Genomic DNA, 24,702 nt, shown 5'->3' on the forward strand with positions numbered 1-24,702 from the left:
GATATTCCAATAAAACATATTTTACAGGAAGATGAGAACAATGCTGATCTTACATCTTCATGTGTCCCAAAGCCCTTCATCACATACCCAGAAACGCAGTTTAAGAAGCTGCAATATAGGAAAAAGAATACTACATTTTTGGTGCTAACCATTGGGATTCTAATCCTGATTATTTTCTTTTGGAAAAGTTATGTTCTCTTGTTTACTTGGTTTTCTTGCTTGTGAAATTACAGTAATATCGTCTGTAAATATGGGGATGGTGGAAGAGAGAAGATCCCCAGGAAGTTTTGCCCCTCTCCAGGGAGAAAGCGTTTTGAGAAGTTTGTCAGTTTCAGAGTCACTTCATGTTTGCCAGTGGGTGGGTAACAGAACGCTAAGTTTTCTATGGGTGATGCTTTGTTTTTGCTCACTTCACCTGATCCTGGACTTGCTTCCTGAAAGATCTCAAGTACCCTTTCCTGTACCCTCTCCTGTGGATAGCCAAACCTAGAGTGGCAAGATACCAAGATATCCATGTAGGCTTAGAGGAATCACCTTAGGGCAGGTATTTCATGCCATATTTCCAGAGTTATACTACTAAATATAATTTAATCCCCATTTATCATTTTCCCTGTGTATATGTTCCCCTTAAGTGTCTCATATGAACACTGGTGGGGCAAAGCAGGATTTGAACAGTGTTGACTTTTCTGGCTAAATCAAATGTATCTGTGAGTGTGTGTTTAAATTCTATTTATTTTTTCAATTAGTAATACAAATATAAAGCATAAATGGATTACTAGAGGACAGCAAATCTCTCTTCTTTCTCTGATCTCGTATTACCCAGTTACTTTGTCTAGAAGCAACAACTAATGCCAACATATTTTTTACAACTTTCCAGTTATTCTCTGCAATTCTAGATGTATATGTACATTTGCTTATTTACACAAATGGTAGTATATTATATACATTGTTCTATCCACCTTATTTTTTTCATGTAGCAATCTATTTTGGAAATATTTTATAATCTGTCATGTAGAGCTGCTTCATTCTTTTTAATGGCTGCATAGTATTCTAATGTTTCAATGTCCCATAATAAATTTATCCATTTCCCCATTACTGGATGTTTAGGTTGTTTCATAAGTTATGATATCACACATTAAATTCATGAAAATCTTGCCATCCAGTTTGTTAACATCATTTAGTATGCGTATTATTTGACTCAACAATTTTAATTCTAGTAATTCATCTTTCAGATATATTTACACAACTGTGCAATGATCTATTTATGATGGTATTCATTGCAGAAGTTGCAGTAAAGTATGTGTATGTGTTGCAAAAATAAATACATAACTCATATAGAGTACTAAAAGCATACATATCAGTGTCAAAATTATTTACATCTAGCAAGGGAACCCAAGTGCACAGATTTTATTTTTTATTTTATATACTTATGTATTTTCTATAAGCATGCAGCATTTTGTAAGACATAAATAGTTTCAGTAAACATGTTTTGATGTCACCACGATGTCCATTACCCTCTCAGAAGGACCTTGTGAGCCCTAAGTGAAATAATATGCATAAAGACCTTGTCTAATGAAGGCTCTGTCCATGCTCAGTACACAGTTGCTAACATAACTCCCTTTATTTACCCATGCAATTGTGTAGCCCATCATAATTTAGTCTCAAATCCTACATTTCCAAGTACAGCTTTTGTGGCAACTCAATAATTCTATCAAGGAATTTGGGAAGCAAAAGGTAAAATCTCACTTGTTATCATCATCCACTTCAAATAACTCCATCTTGTCATTACTTGAGGTCTTGTGTTTCTTTGGTAATTCCGGTATAAAGAGGATGGTTTTCATGTAATCTACCTGCACTGATTTTGAAGTTGCAACCTTTCTTATCGCTTCATCCAAGCCCTCTTGGCAACCTGGAGAAAGGAGAAAGACAAGTACCACTTTATGCCTTCCATATTGGCTAGGAATAAACCATGGGTCTTTTTCTTTTAACTCAGACTAGTTACCTTGGATCTGCAAAGTTTGCTCCCAGCTGATTACATTGGAGTATGACAGGACTTCCTCTAATTTGTCAAGAGCTTTGGTGAAGATGTGGTAAGTGTTGGTATAATGATCCTGGTCATCTTTCATCTCCTGATATAACAAATATCAATTATATTTACATAGCGCTACAATTTACAAAATGTTCTTGCATAGGTCTAGAGTGCTAGAGATTCAATTGTTTGAAATATTCTGTTTTTCTGAGACAGGTGTAGAAAATGGCCTTTGAGTCACTTCAAGAATAACTCACTCTTGATACACTGAAGATAGTTTCTTTCTTTTAGGGCACTAAAGTGAGCTGCCCTTGAGAGGGTGAGTAAATAACTCCATTGTCTAGAATGGGAAGTGTACCCAAAATGGTGTATGTTAAGCATTTAAAAGTGAAGGTGCCTAAGGTATGGAAAGAAATATAAAGAACAGGTTTGGCAAGGCTCTGGGTTTTTGACAAGGTGTCACCTGTGCTAATCCTGACCCAGCACTCTGGGGCTGGCTCAGTGATTGGCTTTTGGTGTGCATGTGAATAGATGAAGTTGTGGAAAGAACCATCATTCCAGAGCCAGAGTAGCACCTAGAATAGACAGCTCAGTCTGCCTGCATATGCCTGCCTACCCTCTGCTGTTGACACTTCCCCTTGGGAGTCCTTGCAGGTGAAAACACTTCTTAATCACTTTCAGCCATAGAAGTCTAGGTTGGGATGTATTCCTATGATCAGAATCTTGTTGGAATAGATTGACTGGGTGGAATCCTAATTTTATTTACACATCCTGGATTACTGATCACTGGATCTAAGTTCAAGCCTTATCTCACTGCCCTACCCTGTCTCCCAAACAGCCCTTCCAAAACCTGCATACATCAACAGTGTCAATGTTCTTCTCACCACCCCTCAGTTTCAGTTCCCTCATTGCCATGCAGAGAACGTCTGGAGAGTGACTACCCTCATATTCAGTAACTATTGCTCCTACCTGTTTCTGAGGCCGGGTAATGACGATCTGGTAATCTGGCCAGGCATCTACCAGCACCTCCATGTTGAAAGGGTTTTTATCTTTTATGTTGAAAATGGCGCCATATACCTACGATGCAACAGAACAAAGCAGGAGAGGATGAAGTTCTTCTCCAATATAGAGGCTTATATGTGGAGAAATAAGACATGGCATGAGAAATAAGGACAAGAAGTCTAGGAGGACTTAGGATGGGCCAGTGCTTCCAGGATGGCTCATTGGGCTACTCATTGAGAGTTATGCTGCTAGACGGCCCAAAAAGCATCCACAAAAATCCAAGTTAATACCTGAGTCATTAGGAACTGGCTTCCCTGATATTCATTCATTTCTAAAAAATTCATGCCATTTTCTCATTTTTTTCTTTCTTTATTTCATAACACACTATTTGGCATCTATTATGTATCAGGTCTGTCTTAAGCATGAAAAACTCAAAGGTGAATATGATATGGCTACAACCCTAAAGTTAAGTTTAGAAGGATAGAGAGTACATAGTTCAACCATCGTAGGACATGTGGTCTGAGAGATATGTGTATATGGTGGTATAGGATCCCAAGGAGGAAAAGCACTACCTGTCTAGGAAGTGATAAGGAAACTTACAATATCAGAAGCAATATCTGAACTGGGTCTTGATGAATATGTTATGCCTTTTTCTGGAAAAATAGAGAATGAGAGCAAGTTATTACAAGTAGGAGAAAAAGCATGAGTGAAATGATTAAGAGTATGGCAGATGATATCATGCCTACTGAACTGTGAGGGGCTCAATATTTGTAGCAAGTGGTATACGGCAGGAGAATGTTGAGAGGCAAAATAAAAAAGGCTGGAGAATTTTGGGATAAACCGTGTAACCCAATTAAGCCTTGGAGATGGACTCTGCAAATTTGCTATGGCAAATTTTAAAACCAGGGAGTGATATGACCCTATATGTGTCATATAGATGACTGTCATCACAAAGTTGTAACTAGGCTGTTAAGATTGGAGACAAGGAGGTATTGCAATTACCTGGAAGAGATGACAAAGTACACCAAAGATAGCAGAAGGATAAATTCAAAAGATGTTTAAGAGGTCACAAAAAGGAAGCAAAGTAGGTGATTGACTGGATATTGATATTAAAGTCATCTTTGCACAGATTCTCACTTCAGACTTGCATTCCCATCTCCCCATTAAGGTTATGAATCCTGAATCTGTCCTCCTCTCAACTCAACCCTCTCTCTCCTTCAATCTCCTCCTACTCCGTTACCTTTATGGATTCAGGGATGCTCTTTTCTAAGGATTTATACAGAATCTGCAGCTTCTGAGTGTCATGAAGCACAAGCATCTTATGTAGCACTTCAGCTTCTTTCCCTCAAGAAGATGATCTAAGGAAATAAACACAAAAACAAAAATACCTAGAGAGATATGATAGGTGTCCAGAAAGAAGAGGAAGGAGAAATCACTAGGGACATCATACACTATTAGCAGTGATGGGCTTTAGAAATTATCTAGCCCAAACTTTTCAGTTTACAAATGAGAAACTAAAGCTCAGAGGTATAACTAGACCTCAGGGCTCCTTAGTAATCTCCATACAATTCCACTTAAAAAGTATATTAACATATCTGGCAAAATATATCTCCCATGCTCATTTGATTCAAACCAGTAAAAGAATATGGAGAGTGAATGCCTTCAGCTGTCCAGACACAAATAAAAAATAATGCATCTCTTCAGGGATTGTCCCTCTGGAGAGCCCCCCACCCCCAAGCATTGAAACACTTGCTCTAATGTTCCCATAGCATGGGTATTATTTTCAGCTATCAAGAAAGAATGTAATCTTCTGAAAAAAAAAAACCTTGCAGACTATATTGTGCATAGTCCCTTTTCTCCTAAGGAACAAAACCATAGGAAGAAAAAATTGTTGATTAGTGATGATACCACCAAGTAGAAATTGGCAAGATCTAGGAATTGGAATTATATGTTAGCAACCTTAAAAATAGACCAAACCCTTTTATTCAGTAATTCCACATCCTGAAACTCATCCCAAGGAAATAATAATAGATATGTTTAAGGATGTAAACATAAGAAAATTTATTATAATATACTGTATATACAAAATATACTGTATATACAAAAGATATAATACAAATTTCATTATGAAGAAATGATCAAGTTAATGATGGTATATCCAAATAATAGATTACCAGGCAACTATCAAAATGATGTCTTTGAAGAGTGTTTAATGACATAGGAAAACGTCTGTGTTACAAAGTCAGGAGAACATATGATGTAATCCCAGTTAATAATATAAAGATGCGGGCCAGGTGCAGTGGCTCAGCCTGTAATCCCAGCACTTTGGGAGGCCAAGGTGGGCAGATCACGAAGTCAGGAGTTTGAGACCAGCCAGGCCAACATAGTGAAACCCCGTCTCTACTAAAAATACAAAAAACTACCCGGGTGTGGGGGTGAGTGTCAGTAGTCCCAGCTACTCAGGAGGCTGAGGCAGGAGAATCGCTTGAACCAAGGAAGAGGAGGTTGCAGTGATCTGATATCGCACCACTGCATTCCAGCCTGGGTGACAATGTGAAACTCTATCTCAAAAAATAAAATAAAATAAAATAAAATAAAAATTAAAAAAATAATAATATAAAGATGCATAGGTGAATGGTTATCTGTGTATATGTACATTTGCATATTTGTTTCTTTCTGAAACAAAGTAGTATATAAATAAGATGTAAATATGAACTTTTGAACTTTCTTCCAGCCATATACACGGCTGACAATATATATAAATATGTAATACCTCATATGATACTTGAAGGCAATATATAAGAATGGCCATATTTTCCAAGAACCAACAAATAGAAAATTTTCTACACTATTTTGATGGTTTGCAAGGAAGCCATTAATATTTTTTGCAATCCTAGAAAACTCAGTAAATATGACATCTATGTATGCATGTATATATGTAAGTATATAGCCATAATCAATACAAAAGGAAGGACAGTGGTTAACAACATGGGCTTTGGAATTAAACAAACCAAAACTCCACCCCTGGCTCCTCCTCTGGCTATCTGGGTCACCTTAGGTAAGTCAAATTATTTGAGTCTCTGCTCAGTTGCATTATCTATAAAATGGGGATAGTAATATCTACTTTGTAGGTTGTCGTGAGGATTTCATTGGCAGAAAAGGTATGTGAAGTGTTTAGCATGGTGGTAATTTGTGTATATACAAGGTTCTGAAGGACATTTTAAAGACCTCTAATCCAGTGAAGGTGACCATTCCACCGGACAGAAACATAAATGAAGAAAACTGCAACTTCAAAGGTGGACTACATGTAACTTGCTTGAATAAATCTATTGACACAAAATAGATATTTTGAGGCAAACCACAGATCTAGAAAAAGCTAATGTGTTTCTGTCACTGTCTAGGATGATGGGTGCACTAACCAAATGGCACAGCATTCTGCCCATTCTGCAGGCTTTGGTAGCATATTCCACAGAGGAGAGCAATCAACTTCAAGGAAAGAGTGACCAAAGCAGTCAAAGGCTGCTGAGAAGCTAAAAGATATGAGTACTAAAGATGGCAGTGCATTTTGGAGTTAGAAGTTGATTACTGACCTGGTAAGAGATGTGGAATGAAATGTGAGGAAGTGAAGGTAACTTTTTCAAAGAGCTTGACCAGGAAAGGAAGAAGAACATGAGAATATCGAAGGACAGAGGAGAGGTACAAGAGCTCAAAAAAGGCATTTCTCTTATTAGATGAGAGTTAAGCATACCTATACTAACTACAAGAGGTAAGATGTAAGTCATTAATAGGCCAATGTGTAAACAGGACATAGAAAGGTGACAGAAATTCATTGACCTTATATACAAAATGCCAACCACTATTTCAGCTTCTTTATGTTGATTAATTCATGTAATCGTCAATGATAATTCTCAGCTTACTTGTTAAATTAAGTTTTGGACTGGAAGAATACTTCTTCCAGCGAAAAGTCAGAAAAAAAATTAGGATGGATGCAGATGCAGGTGTATGTATGTACGTATACAGCAGGTCATCAAATAATGTCATTTTGTTCAATATCTTTTCATTACAATGGTGAAGAGAAAAACATCAATTCCTGGCTGGACCACTGTCTATGTGCAGTTTGCCTGTTCTCCTCATGTCTGCATGGATTTTCTCTGTCTAAATTGTCCCAGGATGAGTGAGACTGTGTGTGTGTGTGTGTGTGTGTGTGCGCCCTGTGATGGAAAGGTGTCCAGTCTGGGGTGGGTTCCTGCCTTGTGCTCTGAGCTACCAGGACAGGCTTCAGTCACTTGCTCCCCTGAACTGGAAAAAGCCAGTTGAAAAATGAATGAATGAATGAAACATTCATAATAAAACAAAAATTCATAAAGTCTATGATAATCATACAAATGAATGACAATAAACAATGCTGTGCCAAAGGACTCAGTGAGCCCACCATATTTGTGATTGAATTTTAACTTCATAGAGGCAAGAGGTGCTCCTTACAACTTTTGCTTTGTAAACATTTATTTCTCAATTTAACCCAACACTACTGTGACCACCATCACACACAGACTCACCAAAAATTAGGTAAATAATTATCTTGTTTTTATTAATATTTATTAAATGTATACGCAGTTTCCATTTAGTTCATTGTTTTATATTAGAAGTGTTTGGGTTCTTTATTTATAAGTTTGGTGATGTTTTTGTGACCAGAAATATGCTGTAGGAACTTAACTCTTCTTTATACTAATTAGCTTATGGTAAAATTAATTTTGTTATATGTTGTTTCATTTGAAATTGCAGTTTCCAAGAACCTATTGATAATGTTAAGTGAGGACTAATTTTATATGGGAGTACACAGGGTTAGAAAAAAAGAGCAGAGAGTTGGCAAGTTATTTTTGAATGTCTGTTTCCTGGAAGAGGTAAAATTTTTTCCTATTTCCAAAATCACTTTTTAGCAGTAAGTGGGTGAGGGAGTATGCCAAGAAAATGTCGAGAAAAAGAAGTAGGATTTTATGGGAAACAGTTAGGGTTTAAATGGCTTTTGATGTTAATGGGAGAAAGAGTGGACTAGAATTAGCAAGGACTAGCAAGCATGCTTAGGATAATGTAAAGATGGACACTATGATTTGGAAGTGTTACTCAACAATATATTGAGCTCAGCACCCTGAAAGTAGAAGCAGAGAAGACAAATTAAAACAAACCAAGGTTGGTTTTTTCAGGGCTGGTGTAGCAAAAAAGATAAGGGACAAAGCATTTGAGTATATAGAAATGAGAGATTGAAACTTACAAACTGTAGCATCCAGGAGAGAGAAGAAAAAAAGTAAAGTAGGTTGGAGACCAATAAAGTAAGAAAATATAGAAAAAGCCATGGAAGAAAGTACCTGATGAAGTCAAAGAATAGCAATGTTAATAGACAGGGAAAAATGTACTTAAAAATAGGAGATTGGGATCAGATATTAGACTATTAGAGGTTAAGATGTCAGAGGCACTCAGAGGTAGATCAGTTTGGGATGTAGGGCTGTTGGCTTCAACTCCAAGTCAACAGAGTAGGAGCCAAGAAGGGAATGGGAGTTTCAGGTGCCACAGACATGAATAGGATGTAGCAGAAGTTTGTTGGAGAGAAACATTAGGATACCAGTTGCCAAATGTTTCAATGAATGGAGAGAAATTTGGCAGAGGGCAACAGAAAAGCATTGCTTTATTCTAGCCACATGACACAGAAGGAAGAAGGAAGATTTTTCTATGCAAATAAACTACTAACACTTTAGAAGCAGGATTGGAGGCAAGGAGAATATTGATTTTTTTTTTTTTTTTGCTAACAGTATTACTATGGAGATCTAGAGGGTGTCAGAGAAAGGTACAAGCATATTGATAACTTATAATTCAAGGAAAGCATTTGGACATTTTATAAATTCAAAAGGATACACACTGGCTTTTTCTGAAGTATTTCCAGTTTCAGGTACCTAAAAGGTTTTGAAGAATTCATTCTCAACATTGAGACCCTGGGGAGTACTCTTTCCAAGGGTTTGCAGGGGAAAAGAAATAAATTAACAAATACAAATGATTTAGAACAAGAATCCAAATTAATTGAACTGCCAAGATAAAAAGGCTGTTCTAAATAATTCTGCTTACCTGAAGTTTCTTTGTAGACCTGTAGGCACACTGCCTGCTGCACTTTCTCGGTATGGCAATGGAAAGGTTTCTGTAGCTAACACTCTATGGACTGAAACACAATAAAATTCAACTGACTCACGTTGTCACTGTTAAGCTTAAAGCTTCAGGAAGTTATGGGTTCCTGTAGATTAAACCAGATGTTCTGTCCATAGACAAGAAATCACAGGCTTTGTGGACCAGAGGAGGGCTGAGAATATGTTCCGTATTGAGAAGCTTCTACAATTCTAAGAAGTTTTACTCAAGAAGCTTTTGATTTATATATAACCTCTTGTAGCTGAAAGGCTATTCTAGAACAATATTAAGTCAATTTTCCATTGTTGGCAAAAATAACACAGCTGCAGCCTTATTTAAATGATGTCAGTAGAGCAAACAAAGAGTTGGAATGTTTGATTTCAATGCAAAATACCTGGCTTAATACTTTCAACCATTTGTGGCTTGGAAAAAGCCAAGAATGCCTCAAGGAAGTTACTGTAATAATGAGAACTCAGTTTCATATACCTTGTCCTCTGGTTGTCTAAAGTGGAGCAACAGGGAGGGGCATTGTAAGTTTAAGAAGAAAAATCAATTACTGGGGAAAAGTTTCAGGTGGACTGGAATTAGCTTTGTAGTGGAATAGAGACAAACATTGTTTTTCAAAGTGTGTTCCTCACACCATCTACTTCAAGATCAATTAGGCTTGTTTGTTAACAATACAAGAACTTTTCCAGATCAGGTAAATCAGAGGCTCCCAGAGTGCCTGGCAATCTGTATGTTATAAAAAGCTATCTAAAAGAATCTGATCAACATTACATTTTGAAGACATTGAGATTAAAACATGGGAAAATATAAGTTATAAAATTTTTATACTGGGTGCAGTGGCTCACGTCGGTAATATCAGCTACTTGGGAAGCTGAGGCAGGATCGCTTGAGGGCAAAAAATTGATACAAGCCAGGGTGACCTAATAAAACCCCAGTCTTTAAAATTTTGGTTTTTAATTAGCCAGATGTAGTGGCATGTGTCTATAGTCCCAACTACTCAGCAGACTGAGATGGAAAGATTACTTGAGCCCAGAAACTTCAGATCGCAGTAAGCTATTTCACCACTGCACTTCAGCCTGGGGAACAGGGTGAGATACTATCTCTAATTAAAACAAAATTCACCCACTTTCTGGAAGTGAAAGAAATTTCACAAATTATAATCATTTATAACATGAGAAAAGCAAGAGTTATTTTTACACAAATAAGGAAGCTGTTGCTGAGAAAAAAATAAATGTCTTCCCCCAGGTCACAAAACTAACCAGTGGCAATGTCTGGAATATGAGGCCAAATATCGAATTATTTTAATGACACTATGATTCCGTAGAGAGTGATTCTCTACCCTTAGGCAGTTTATATCTTCTTACAAACCTAAATCATGTACTCCAGATGACATATTAAAAATTATCAGTGAGAATTTAATACTATCTGCACATTCTTGCTATGTAAGGCATTGAGTTTTATAGTTTTAGTTACTCTACTTTTTGAACCAAAAGTGGTTCACATAATCTATCAAAGAATTTTTACATATTCATAATTGTAAACGATTAATTTGTTAAATACATATCAAAGTTTATAGAGTTATACAGTAAACTAATCATCCTTTTTAAAAAATGGTCGATTTCAACTAGTCAATACATATGTTTTATTCCATAATTGACAGCACACTGTGGATAGTTGAGAGAACACATATTTTTTTTCTATACTGAGTATTACTTAAGTAATTTCTTGAGCCATTAAATTTTTTTATATAGTTTATAATGGGGAGGAGAAGCAAAGCAAGTGGCAGAATAGAAGGCTCCACTAATCATTTCCCCATACCCCACAAGGCACCAAGTTAACAACTACACAGAAAAAAATACCTTCATGAGAGCCAAAAATCAAGTGAGCACTCATAGTACCTGGTTTTGACTTCATATCCCTGAAAGAGGCACTGAAGAGACAGAAAAAAACAGTCTTGAATCACCAACCCCCATCCCTCCCAACCTCAGTAGCAGTAGTGTGGTGCACAGTGTATCTCTGGGCACGGGGGTAGAAAGAACACAACAATTATGAGGCATTGAACTCATTGCTGTCATGTTAGACACAAAGGAAAACTAGACCAAACTCAGCTGACACCTGCCCATGGAAGCAGAGGGAGCATTTAAACCAGTCCTAACCCGAGGGGAATCACCAATCCCAGCAGTCAAAACTTCAGTGACTGAAAACCTCACCACAGAGGGCCTACAGTTCTCTGTGTTTCCAAGTAAACTTGAAAGGCAGTGTAAACCATAAGGACTGCAACTCTTAAGTGAATCCTAGTGCTGAATTAGGCTCAGAAATTGTGGACTGGGGGGACACTTGACATACTGAGACACCAGCTGGGTCAGTCAAAGGAGAGCTGGTATCACCTCTTCCCTAACCCCAGGCTGCATAGCTCACAGCTGCTAAAGAGACTCCTTCCCTCTGCTTGAGGAATGAAAAAGAAACAGTAAGGCGAACTTCATCTTGCATCTTGGATATCAGCTCAGCCACAACAGGATAAGGCACCAAACAGAGTTGTGAGGCCCCTGTTCCAGGCCCCAGCTCCCAGACAACATTTCTAGACATAGGCTGGGCCGGAAGGGAACTCTGCATTGAAAAAAAGGATCCAGTCCTCACAGCATTCATCACCTGGTAGAAGATACCCTGAGCCCTAAATAACCTACAGCAGTACCCAGGTACTATTAGTACATTGAGGACCTTGAGTGAGCATCTGAGGATAGCAGGTTTCAGGTGAGACTCAGCACATTTCCAGCTGTGGCGGCTCTGGGGCAAGATTCCTTCTGCTTCAGAAATGTGGAAGGAGAAGTAAAGAGACTTTGTTTTGCACCTTAGGTGCCAGCACAGCCACAGCATGGTAGAGCAGCAAGTGGGCTCTTGACATCCCCAATTGCAGGACTTAGCTCTTGAACAGCATTTCTGGACCTTCCCTGGGCCATAAGGAAGCCCACTGCCCTGAAAGGTGAGTCCCAGGCCAGGTAGACTTTACTACAAGCTGATTTAAGAGCCCTTAGGCCTTAAGAGAACACTGGTTGGTAGTCTGGCAACCAGTGGGTAGGGGTGACTATGTGGTGAGACTCCTCTGTCTTTGGAAAGAAAAGACAAAAGTGGGAAGAACTTCATCTTGTGGTTTGAACCTCAGCTCAACTGCAATATAATAGAACACCAGGTAGCCCTCTAATGTTTTTGACTCTAGTCCCTGACTTCTGGACAGCACATCTGTATCTCAGGGCCTGAGGAATCTCACTGCCCTGATGGGAAGCACACAGGCCTTGCTGGCTTTGCTACCTTCTGATTGTAGAGTTCCAGAGCCTTAAGTGAACATAGGCAGTAGTCAAGGAGTGATTACAGCAGGCCTTGGTCAAGATGCAGTGCTGTGCGGGCCTCAGGCCTGATCTAGCACAGTCATAATGGTGGTGGCCACAGGAGTGCTTATGTCACTCCACCCCCAATTTTAGTTGGCTCAGAACAGAGAAAGAGACTTTTTTTTTTTTTTTGAGAAAGTAAGGGAAGAAAACAGAACAGTCTCTGCCTGGTAATCCAGAGAATTCTCCCATATCTTCTCCAAGATTATTGAGGCAGTACCTTTATGAGTCTTCAAAAACCACAGTATTACTGGGCTTGGGATGCTCTCTAAAGTAGAGACAGCTTAAATCATGATACCTACGTCTTTTCAAATATCTGGAAAGCCTTTCCAACAAGGATGGCTACAAATAAGCCCAGACAGTGAAGACTAGAGCAAACACCTAACTCTTCAGTGCTCAGACACTGAAGAACATCTACTAGCATCTACACCATTGAGAAAAATGGGACCTCACCAAATCAACTTAATAAGTCACCTGGGACCAATCCTGGAGAAATGGAGATATGTGACCCTTCAGACAGAGAATTCAGAATACCTGTGTTGAGGAAACTCAAAGAAACTTAAGATAACACAGAGAAGAAATTCATAATTCTATCAGATACATTTAATAGACAGATTGAAATAGTTAAAAAGAATCAGAAATTCTGGAGCTGAAAAATGCAATTGTCATACTGAAGAATCCATCAGAGACCTTTATTCGCAGAATTAACAAAGCAGAAAAAAGAATTAGTGAGCTTGAAGACAGGCTATTTAAAAATGCGCTTTCAAAAGATACAAAATAAAAAAATTAAAAAACAACAAAACACATCTACAGGTTATAGAAAATAGCCTTGAAAGGACAAATCTAAGAATTATTGGCCTTAAAGAGAAGGTAGAGATGGAGATAGGGGTAGAAAGTTTATTTAAAGAAATAATAACAGAGAACTTCCCCATACCAGAGAAAGATATCAGTATCTGAGTACAGGAAAGTTGTAGAACACCAAGCAGATTTAACCCAAAGACTATCTCAAGGCATTTAAAATCAAACTCCCAAAGGTCAAGGAGAAAGAAACATAAAAACAGCAAGAGAAAAGAAATAAATAACATACAATGGAGATACAATACATCTGACAGCAGATTTTTCAGTGGAAACCTAGGAGACAGTGGCATGACACACTTAAAGTGCTGAAGGAAAAATACCTTTTACCCTAGAATATTATCTCACAAAAATATTCTCCAAACATGAAGGAAGAGTACTTTCCCAGACAAGAGCTGAGGGATTTCATCAATATCAGACCTTTCCTACAAGAAATGCTAAAGAAAGAACAGAACATTGAGAAAGAAAGGAACACTAGTGAGCAATAAATAATCACCAGAAGTTTTAAAACTCACAGGTAATAATAAGTACACAGAAACAGACAGAATATTATAATGCTGTTAACAGTGGTGTATAAACTACTTTTATCCTAAATAGAAACACCTGAGCTCAAGCAAGCCACCTACCTTGGCCTCCCAAAGTGCTAGGATTACAGGCATGAGCCACCACACCTGGCCTATATATCAATAAATTGGAAAACCTAAAAGAAAAGACAAATTTCTAGACACATATGATCTACCAAGATTGAACGAGGTCGAAATCCAAAACCTGAACAGACCAATAGCAAGAAACAAGATTGAAGCTATACTAAAGTCTCTCAGTAAAGAAAAGCCCAGGATCTGACAGCTTCACTGCTGAATTCTACCAAACATTTAAAGAAGAATATCAATCCTACTCAAACTGTTCTGAAAAATGCAGGAGAAGGCAGCAAACTAACACAAGAACAGAAAACCAAATACCGCATATTCTCACTCATAAGTGGGAGTTGAACAATGAGAACACATGGACAAAGGGAGGGGAACATCATACACTGGAGCCTGCTGGTAGGTGGGGGCCTGGGAGAGGGATAGTATTAGGAGAAATACCTAATGTAGATGACAGGTTGATGGGTGCAGCAAACTACCATAGCTCGCTTATACCTATGGAACAAAGCTGCACGTTCAGCACATGTATGCCAGAACTTAAAGTATAATTAAAAAAAGATAAACAATTCCAATAGAAAAACAGGAAAAGTGAAAAAAATAGAGAAGGGAATACTTCCAAAGTCATTCTATGAGGCAAATATTATCCTGATACCAAAAGCGAAGACACATCAAAACACGGAAAACTACAGCCCAACATTTCTGATGAATATTGATGCAAAAATCCTCATCAAAATACTAGCAAACCCTGGTAAAAGTGGGCATCTTTGTTGTGTTCCAGATATTGGAAAAAAGGCTTTCAGCTTTTCCCCATTCAGTGTGATACTAGCCGTAGGTCTGTCATATATAGCTTTTAACCTGTTGAGGCAGATTTCTTCTATTCAGAGGTTTTATTGTTTTGTTCAGAGGTTTTATTATGAAGGGATGTTGAATCTTATCAAATGCTTTTTTGTGGGCGGTAAGCCACCTGAGGCAAGAGACCGAGGGCACGAGCTGTTCCAGTGTGATAAATATATAAAATAACAAGAGTTATACTAGATATAGATGATAGATATGATTATATATGAATATCATTAATCACTACTTTGTAGCAATTACTCTTTATTCCAATATTATAATAATCTTCACTCTACAATCATAACCCAGGAAAAACCAGGCCATACAGAGATAGGAGCTGAAGGGGCATGGTGAGACGTGACCAGAAGACGAGAGTGTGAGCCCTCTGTCATGCCCAGACAGGGCCACTAGATGGCTCCTTGGTCTAGCAGTAATGCCAGCATCTGGGAAGATGCCCATTACCAAGTGGACGTGGTCTAGCGGTAGCATCAGTGCCAAGGAAAAGCACCTGCTACTTAGCAGACCAGGAAAGGGAGTCTCCCTTTCCCCAGGGGAGTTTAGAGAAGACTCTGCTCCACCACTCTTGTGGAGGGCCTGACATCAGTCAGGCCCACCTGCGGTTATCTGGAGGCCTAACCATCTCCCTGTGATGCTGTGCTTCAGCGGTCATGCTCCTGTTTCACTTTCATGTTCTACTCTGGGCACCTGGCTCTGCTCTCTAGATAGCAGTAGCAAAATTAGTGAAAGTATTAAAGTCTTTGATCTTTCTGAAAAGAGCATAGAATAAATAATGGCATAAGCTGTACTCTCTCTCTGCCTTGGCTGCCAAACAGGGAAGGGCCCCCTGTCTGGTGGACACGTGACTCATGTGACCTTATCAATCATTGGAGATGACCCACACTCTTTACCCTGCCCCTTTTGCCTTGTATCCAATAAATAACAGTGCAGCCAGGCATTCGGGGCCGCTACCGGTCTCCGCATCTTGGTGGTAGTGGTCCCCCAGGCCCAGTTGTCTTTTCTTTTATCTCTTTGTCTTGTGTCTTTATTTCTATGATCTCTCATCTCTGCACACGTGGAGAAAAACGCACAGACCCTGTGGGGCTGGCCACTACCCTTTTTAGCATCCATTGAGATGATTATATGGATTTTTTCTTTCATTCTGTTGATATGGTGTATCGCATTGGTTGATTTGCATATTTTGAACTATCCTTGCATCCTAGGGATACATCCCAGTTGGTCATGATGAATAATCTTTCTAATGTATTGTTGAATTTGGTTTGCTAGTATTTTGTTGAGGATTTTTGCATTAGTATATGCACATACTCTGTACCCACAAAAATTAAATATTAAAAAGAATTAAAAAAGCAAAAAAGATAGACAATTGAGTTGGCCTTCTTCCAAAGAATTGTATTACATAATATTTGGACGCTGCCAGAAACACCAGACATCTGAGAGACATGATTACTATTATATGGTTCCTGGGTGTATCTTTCTCACTTCTGTAGAACTACAGAAATAAGTGGGTGATATGTGGGAAAAGATTCATAAGTAATGTTAAAGAGTTTCTAAATCATCACAGGGGAGATGGCAAGCCACTGGAAAGTTAGGACTGGAAAAACATGGTTGGGAGGAAGATGTCTGTTAGTGGGATACACACAAGGGATGATTGCCACCTGAGCTAGCATAGTAGCCTATTGAGACGAGAAGAGATCCATAGATTTGAGATAATTCAAAGGTAGAGTTTGCAGAATTTGGTCATTGATTGAGAAAGAGTGAGAAGGCTGGCATCTAAGTTTCTGGATTGATCCAATAGAAGCATCAATACTTTTAATTCTTTGAATGGAAATAATATGTAAATTGGTAGACGATAATTTGCTTAAAGTCTTCATTAAGATATTTTCATGACTGTGAAACCAAATGACTATATTTATGAATGTGCTTACTTTTGACAGAACTTTCATAGGCTCACTCCTTCTAAACTCAGTTCCCTTAACCCTCTTTCCATGAGATCGTATGAGTCTCAATAAAAAATTCTGCAGTAAGGGCTATTAGATGCCCAACCCCATCTCCTGTTTTTCCTCATGCTTCAGGAAGAAGAATTTGCTATTACCAGGAAAGTCTTTTAAAGCTGCTGTGGACATTCAATTAAAGGACACTGAGAATGTAACTAAGAGAAATTCAGTGATGTTTCCAAATTGCCTGACTATAGGTTTTGAATAACAGTGACCTACATTTATTGAGAAATTAACAATATGCCAGGTACATTCAAACTTCTTAGTATATTGTTTCATTTGGTCCTCACAACAACTCTATGAGGTAATCATTACTATTATCCACATTTTATGGAACAGGAAATTGAGATAGAGATAGGGTAAATAGCTTGCTCAAAATTACATGAAATGAAAATAGCCGATCCAGGATTAAGGCCACAGAACCTTTGCCAAGACCTCTCAAGTGAGATGTACAGACAAATATTCTTCTTCGAATTGCCATCAGCTATTTGAGACCATATTATCTGCCAGTTTCCTTGTTGATCTAGAAGTCTCTTTAATCGTTAACTACTTCCCTAAAGGCTCTGTCTCCAAATACAGTCACACTGGGGGTTAAGCCTTCAACATGTGAATTTTGAGGGAACACAATATGGTCCTTAACAGTTGCTCTCTGTTCCCAAGCTGAGTGCTAAGGTCTTTCCTCAATAATGAATTCTTTTTTGCCTAAGTCAGCCAGTGAAGTGCTTGTAACCAACAATGCTAATGAGTAAAGTATCTCTATATCATAGCAATATATTTGGTATTCATTTATTTGGTGTTTCTTTGATTTGCACATGTAATCAAGAATCATTTAGTCACTTATTCAAACATAGTTTTACCACTGCCATTTAATCACCTGTGTGACTTTAGATGAATTCATCTAAGTAACTTTATCTATAAAGTATAGACAATTATACTGACTCCAAGATTGTTTGAAGGATTTGGGGCTATACGAATATTTATAATTATTAAATATCCTGACAAATTCAATTGACCCTTGAACAACATAGGTGTGAACTGCATGGGTCCACTTACTGTTGGATCTTTTTCAATAAAAACAGTCAATCCTCCATATTGGTAGGTTCCACATCTGCAACCAAATACAGATCAAAAATACAGTATTTGCAGGATTCAAAACCTGTGTACACAGAAAGCTGACTTTTCCTATCTGCAGGTTCCACAGAGCCAATTGCAGAACTTGAGCATGAGTGGATTTTAGTATCACTGGAGGTCCTGGAACCAATTCCTCCAGGATACTGAGGGACGACTGTAGTATCAACTGGAAGTATCATATGTTTGGGTGGGCTCTGACACCTTTTAGAAAATCACGGCCAGGAGAAAAATAATGAATATTTAATTTTTGGTTTTCAAAACTGGGACTCTGAAACAAATCTATTTCCTTATATTTTTTTCTTAGTGAATACATTTTCTAATTATTAACTATTTATTTACAAATGAAAATTGTATATATTTATTGAGTACAACATGATGTTTTAAAGTATGTATACATTGTAAAATGGCACAATAGAGCTAATTAATATATGCACTATCATACACTTTTAAGGTTTTGGTGAGAACACTTAAAATGTATTCTAATAACAATTTTCATAAAATAGTATATTTAAGTATAGTCACCATGCTGTACAATAGATTTATTGGACTGCTCCTACTGTCTAACTGAAATTTTGTATCCTGTGACCATCTCCCCAGTCCCTACCACCTCCTCCAGTGTCTGGTAACCGCCATTATACTCTCTGCTTCTATGAATTTAACTTTTTCAGATTTCACATATAAGTTAGATAATGTGATATTTGTCTTTCTGTGCCTGGTTTATTTTACTTAACATAATGTACTCCAAGTTCATCTATGTGGTTTCAAATGACCGAATTTCCTTCTTTTTAAAAGCTGATTAGTATTCTATTGTGCATATATACCACATTTTTAATGTTCATTAATCTGTTGATAGACACTTAGGTTGACTCTATGTCTTGGCTATTGTGAATAATTCTACAATGTACATAGAAGGCAGATATCTGTTTAATATACAGGCCTGCCTCAGAGATATGGAGGGTTTAGTTCCAGACCACTGCAATAAAGTGGATATTCCAGTAAAGCAAGTCACACAAAGTTTATGGTTTCCCAGTGCATATAAAAGTTATGTTCACTCTATACTGTAGTCTATTAGGTGTCCAATTGCATTATGTCTTTAAAAAGTACCTATAGTAATTTTAAAATAATTTATTGTAAAAATGCTAAGGATAATCTGAGCTTTCAAAGAGTTGTAATCTTTTTTGCTGGTGCAAGGTCTTATTTTAGTGTTGATGGCTGCTGACCAGGGTGGGACTTCCTGAAGATTAAGGTAGCTAAGGCAATTTCTGAAAATAAGACAACAAATAAGCTTGCTTCATTGATTAACTCTTCCTTTCAGAAAAGATTTGTCTGCAGTGTGTAATGCTATTTGGTAGCATTTTACCCACAGTAAAACTTCATTCAAAATTGGAATCAACCCTTTCAACCCTCGCTACAGCTTTATCAAATAGATTTACGTAACATTAGAAATCCTTTGTTATCATTTCAGCAATGTTCACAAAATCTTCACCAGGAGTAGTTTCTATTTTAAGAGGTCGCTTTCTTTGCTCATCCATAAGAAGCAATTTCTTATCCATTCAGGTTTTATCATGAGATTGTAGCAATTCAGTCAGAACTTCAGGCTCTACTTCTAATTTTAGTTCTCTTGTTATTTCCACCACATCTGCAGTTACTTCCTCCATTTAAATCTTGAACGCTTCAAAGTTATCTGCAAGGATTGGAATCACCTTCTTCCAAATTCCTGTTGATGTTGATAGCTTGATCTCCTCCCATGGATCATGAATGTTTTTAATGGCATATGGAATGGAAAATCCTCCCAAGAGATTTTCAATTTGCTTTGCCCTGATCCATCAGAGAAATCACAATGTATTGCAGCTATAGCCTTAGAGAATGATAAATAATAAGACTTGTAAAGTTGAAATTACTCCTTGATTTATCAGTTGCAGAATGGATGTATTTTAGCAAGCATGAAAAAAAAATTAATGTCCTTGTACATCTCCATCAGAGCTCTTGAATGAATAGGTGCTTTGTCAATGAGCAGTAATATTTTTATAAGAATATATTTTTCGTGAGCATTAGGTCTCAATTGTAGGCTTAAAATATTCAGTAAACCATGCTGTAAATAGATGGTGCTGTAATCTAGGTTTTGTTCTTCCATTTGTAGAGAATAGGCAAACTCTATTTAGCATAATTCTTAAGGACCCCAGGATTTTTGGAATGGTAAGTGAGCATTGGCTTCAACTTAAAGTAAACAGCTGCATAAACTCTAATGGGAAAGTCAGCCTGTCCTTTGCAGCTTTGAAGTTAGGCATTGTCTTCCTCTTTCTAGCTCTGAAAGTCCTTGATGGCATCTTCTTCCAATAGAAACCTGTGTCATCTACATGGGGAATTTGTTGTTTGGTGTAGCCACCTTCAACAATTATCTTAGCTAGATCTTCTGGATAATCTTTTACAATTTCTACATCAGCACTTGCTGCTTCCCTTTGCACTTCTATGTTATGAAAATGGGCCAGGTGTGGTGGCTCACGCCTGTAATCCCAGCTCTTTGGGAGGCTGAGTTTGGTGGATTGCCTGAGGTCAGGAGTTTGAGACCAGCCTGACCAACATGGTGAAACCCCATCTCTACTAAAAATAAAAATAAAAAAAATCAGCCAGGTGTGTCAGTGGGTGCCTATAATCCCAGTGACTCAGGAAGCTGAGGGAGGAGAATCGCTTGAGCCCAGGAGGCACAGGTTGCAGTGAGCCCTGATCGCTGCACCACTGCATTCCAGCCTGAGCAACAGAGTGAAACTCTGTCTAAAAGAAAAAGAAAAAGAAAATGGCTTCTTTCCTTAAACCTCATGAACCAACCTCTCACAGCTTCCAACTTTTTTTCTGCAGCTTCCTCACCTCTCTTAGTTATTTTCAAATAACTTAAAAGATGTAGAGTCTTGCTCAGGATTAAGCTTTGGTTTATGAATGTTGTGGCTAGTTTAATTTTCTATCCGGAGCACTAAAACTTGCTCCAAAACAGCAATAAGGCCATTTTGCTTTCTTATCATTGATGTGCTCACTGGATTAGCACTTTTAATTTCCTTCAAAGATTTTTCCTTGCATTCACAACTTGGCTGTTTGGTGCAAAAGACCTAGCTTTTGGACTGTCTTGGATTTTGACCTGCCTTCCTCACTATGCTTAATCATTTTTCGCTTTTTGTTTAAAATGAAAGACTCATGACTCTTTCCTTCACTTGAATACTTACAGATCATTGTATGGTTTATAACTGGCGTAATTTAAATGTTGTTGTGTCTCAGGGAATAGTGAGGCTAGAGGAGAGGGAGAGACTCTGGGAATGGTCATTCAGTGAGGCAGTCAGAACACACACACCAGTTATCAATTAAGTTTGCTGTCTTATATGGGTGCAGTTTGTGGTGCTCCAGAACAGCTAAAATAGCACCATCAAAACTCACTGATCACAGATCACCTTAACAGACACAATAACAAAGAAAAAGTCTGAATATCGTGGGAATGACTAAAATGTAATACAGACAGGAAGGGAGCACATTTGTTGGAAAAATGGTGCCAGTAGACTTGCTTGATGCAGGGTTGACACAAACTTTTTGTATTTGTAAAACTACAGTACCTGTGAAGTACGATAAAGTGAAGTGCAATAAAATGAGGTGTGCCTGTACTGATTTAATTTCCTTTAAACATATATGCAGTAGGGATTGCTGGATCATATGATAACTCTATTTTTAGCTTTTTGAGGAATCTCTGTACTGTTTTGCATAAGGCTACACTGATTTACATTCCCACCAACAGTGCACAAGCGTTCTCATCTCCTCACATCCTCTCCAACAGTTGTTATCTTTCATCTTCTTGATAATAGCAATTCTAAAAGGTGTGAGGTGATATTGTGATTTTAATTTGCCTTTTCTTGATAATGAGTACTGTTGAGCATTAAGAAAAAAACCCATTAATTATTTTTATGTCTTCTTTTGAGAAATGTCTATTCAAGAAGGAGGTCGGGAGCTAGCGGCAGCTGGCTGGGGAGGGGTGTCTGTACACCACAGAGAGCTTCCCTGGGTGATTCTGGGACCTGGAACAGCCTCCTCCTCCTCCCACTGCCTAGACCTGGAGAAGCCTTTTCTCATCCTTCTCACTCATCCCCCTGGGGCGGGGCGAGTGGGCTGAGCTGCCCCATGCTTGCAGAGCCCAGAGCTGGAACCCTTACCACTAGTGCTGCAGAGTGAACTTCACCTCCTTTCCAGGAGACATGCGTGAACCACTACCCCAGGTTGTGTTGATGTCTTATTGCTGTTTCTCCAAAACAGCAATAAGGCCATTTTGCTCTTTCATCATTCATGTTGTCACTGGACTAGCACTTTTAATATCCTTCCAATTTTTTTCCTTGCTCTAAAATCTGTCTTTGTATTTGCATCTTGACTCCAGACTCCCCTTTCCAAATCTAGATAAGCACAGTGACCATTCAGCATAACCAAGATCCCTTTCTCACTGTTGCCTCTCTCCTGACTTACCTGCTACCCTCATTCCCTACTCTTTTCCCCTCCAAAAAATAAAAAAAAAAAACAAGCAAAACAAACAAACAAAAAATACCTTACTTGAGGAATTAGGTAGGCAAGGAATGATGGATCACATTGGAGTTTGGGCTTAAAAACACACAAGGAAAGAAAACATTTAAAACGCACTTGTTTTCTCTACACTGGATAAGAATATTGCTCTACAGTATAAATTTTAATGTCATGTGTCTGTGTGAATGTAGCATGGGTTTGAGTAGCATTGTGTGTGAGTGGCTCCACAAGTACCTTCAAGTGCAGCCCCTCAGTTTAAAGAAGAAAGTGGGGGAAAAAAACTCCACAAAGCTTTAAGTTCCTTGAGTGCTTCCTTTTCCTAATGAGCATGGTTCTAACAACTGGAGATGAGCCTGATTTGGAAACAGCCCCTCTTGCCCTGTGTTTATTCTTAGGGAACCCCTTTATCCACTCCATTCCCAATGGTCTCACTCCCAACTGATGATAAGTTAGCTGGAAATTTAACACTTTTCTGTAACTTTAAATTTAGCTAATGCTTTGTTATAAATTTTTACACCTTTCTTCTGTTAAAGATGAAGAATTGGGCTTTTTTTAAAAAAAAATTATTGGATCAAATAAGTCCTTCCCTTTCCACTTGTCTCTGGGCAATGTGAGCTGATGGTTCTTAAGATGTTGAGTTTTATTTACTATCCACTACTCTTTAGCCAAGAATTCTCTAGTGATCTGAAGCAATGTGGCTGAAGACCAGCTTTTAAATTTTGTGTTGACAAGTTGCCTTATATTTAAAAAGGAAAAAAAGTTACCTGATTTATATTATGCCAGATTACAGCAACATGAAGTCCTAATTTATTGTTCTTGGTTGTTTTCCTGCCTAATGTGAACTTCCGTGTCCCTGAGTCCTCAGGAATACCTACAGCTTCTGGTGCAATGTCATTTCCCAAAGTGTTGGCCACCATTTCACCCAAGGTCCTCTTCCAATTCTTGCTTTTCTGAGTCAGATTTAGAGAGCACCACTGTCTCCCCTTATCCCTCATTTGATCTCCAAACCAGATATTCTTGCTATACTTTCCTTCTCAGTACCTCTCCCTGAATGGTGAGCTGCCATTTTAGGAAATTGGACCAGATACCAATTTGGGAGCTTTAAGTCAAAAACCTCTAACCCATTTCTTCCTGTGTAGGGGTGGAAGTCTCTGAAGCTCTCGCTCACACCTGTAGTCTGTGGAGAAAATGTACTGCAATCCCCCTGGCCCCCAACTACCACTGCCTTTGGTGTGAGATGTTCCCTATTTCCTAGTTCAACTTGAGTCCCTCTCTCCTCTGCTAGCCTACCCCCATCCATCAATAAGGATCCAAGCTACAGCCTCCTATTCACACTCCCTGCCTCCTTTCCACACTACCCTAGGGAATACCTGGATTCCCCACTCTGTCCACATATTGTAGCATTCATTCTCTCTCTCTCATCCTCTCACCTGTGTGGTTTATGGGTGTCATAGAGTTTTTAAGATTATTATAAACTAGTAAAAAAAAAAAAAAACCTCAGAGAGAGAGAGAGAGAAAGATCTATTCAGGGTCTTTGCCCATTTTTAATTTGGATTATTTGTTTTCTTGCTATTATGTTTCTTATTATTTTAAATATTAACCCCTTTTCAGATGTATGGTTTGCAAAGATTTTCTTCCATTCCATAGGTTGCCTCTTCTTCCTGTCGATTGTTTCCTTTGCTGTATAGAAACTATTCTAGTTTGATGTAATCCCATTTGTCTATTTTGGCCTTCATTATCTGTGCTTTAGGAATTCCATCCAAAAATCATTGTCCCAACTAATATCAGGAAGCTTTTCTCCTGTGTTTTTTTCTAGTGGTTTTGCAGTCTCAGGTCCTACCTTTAAGTCCTTAAACCATTTTTGGTTGATTTTTATACATGGTGTGAGATAAGATCTAATTTCAATTTTCCAAATGTGGATATGCAGTTTTTTCAACAGCATTTATTAAAGAGACTGTTCACTCCTCATTCATGTGTTCTTGGCAACTTTGTCAAAAATCAATCACCTTAAATGCATGGATTTATTTCTGGATGTTCTGTTCTGTTCCATTACTTCATGTTTCTGTTTTTATGCTAGTACCATCCTGTTTTCA

At 38.2% G+C, this 24,702-nt stretch overlaps 1 protein-coding gene across 4 annotated transcripts in view; it reads right to left on the reverse strand.

Moving 5' to 3' along the window:
- Positions 1–24,702, reverse strand: part of LOC101125629 (glycine N-acyltransferase-like protein 2) — a 71,775-nt gene that overhangs the window by 1,203 nt on the left and 45,870 nt on the right. The window contains exons 2-7 of one of the 4 annotated variants that reach the window (XM_063711237.1): positions 9,146–9,236; positions 4,272–4,389; positions 3,632–3,684; positions 2,999–3,106; positions 2,003–2,129; positions 1,747–1,909 (exon numbers count right to left, since the gene is read on the reverse strand). In XM_063711237.1, the coding sequence (XP_063567307.1) occupies positions 1,747–1,909; positions 2,003–2,129; positions 2,999–3,061 (353 nt within the window). In that variant the 5' untranslated portion in view covers positions 3,062–3,106; positions 3,632–3,684; positions 4,272–4,389; positions 9,146–9,236. The remainder of the gene's footprint in view (positions 1–1,746; positions 1,910–2,002; positions 2,130–2,998; positions 3,107–3,631; positions 3,685–4,271; positions 4,390–9,145; positions 9,237–24,702) is intronic. The other 3 variants (XM_004051230.5, XM_055356168.2, XM_055356171.2) reach the window with 3 other exon arrangements.

Source organism: Gorilla gorilla, chromosome 9, assembly GCF_029281585.2.
Source record: "Gorilla gorilla gorilla isolate KB3781 chromosome 9, NHGRI_mGorGor1-v2.1_pri, whole genome shotgun sequence".
NCBI classification, from domain to species: Eukaryota; Metazoa; Chordata; class Mammalia; order Primates; family Hominidae; genus Gorilla; species Gorilla gorilla.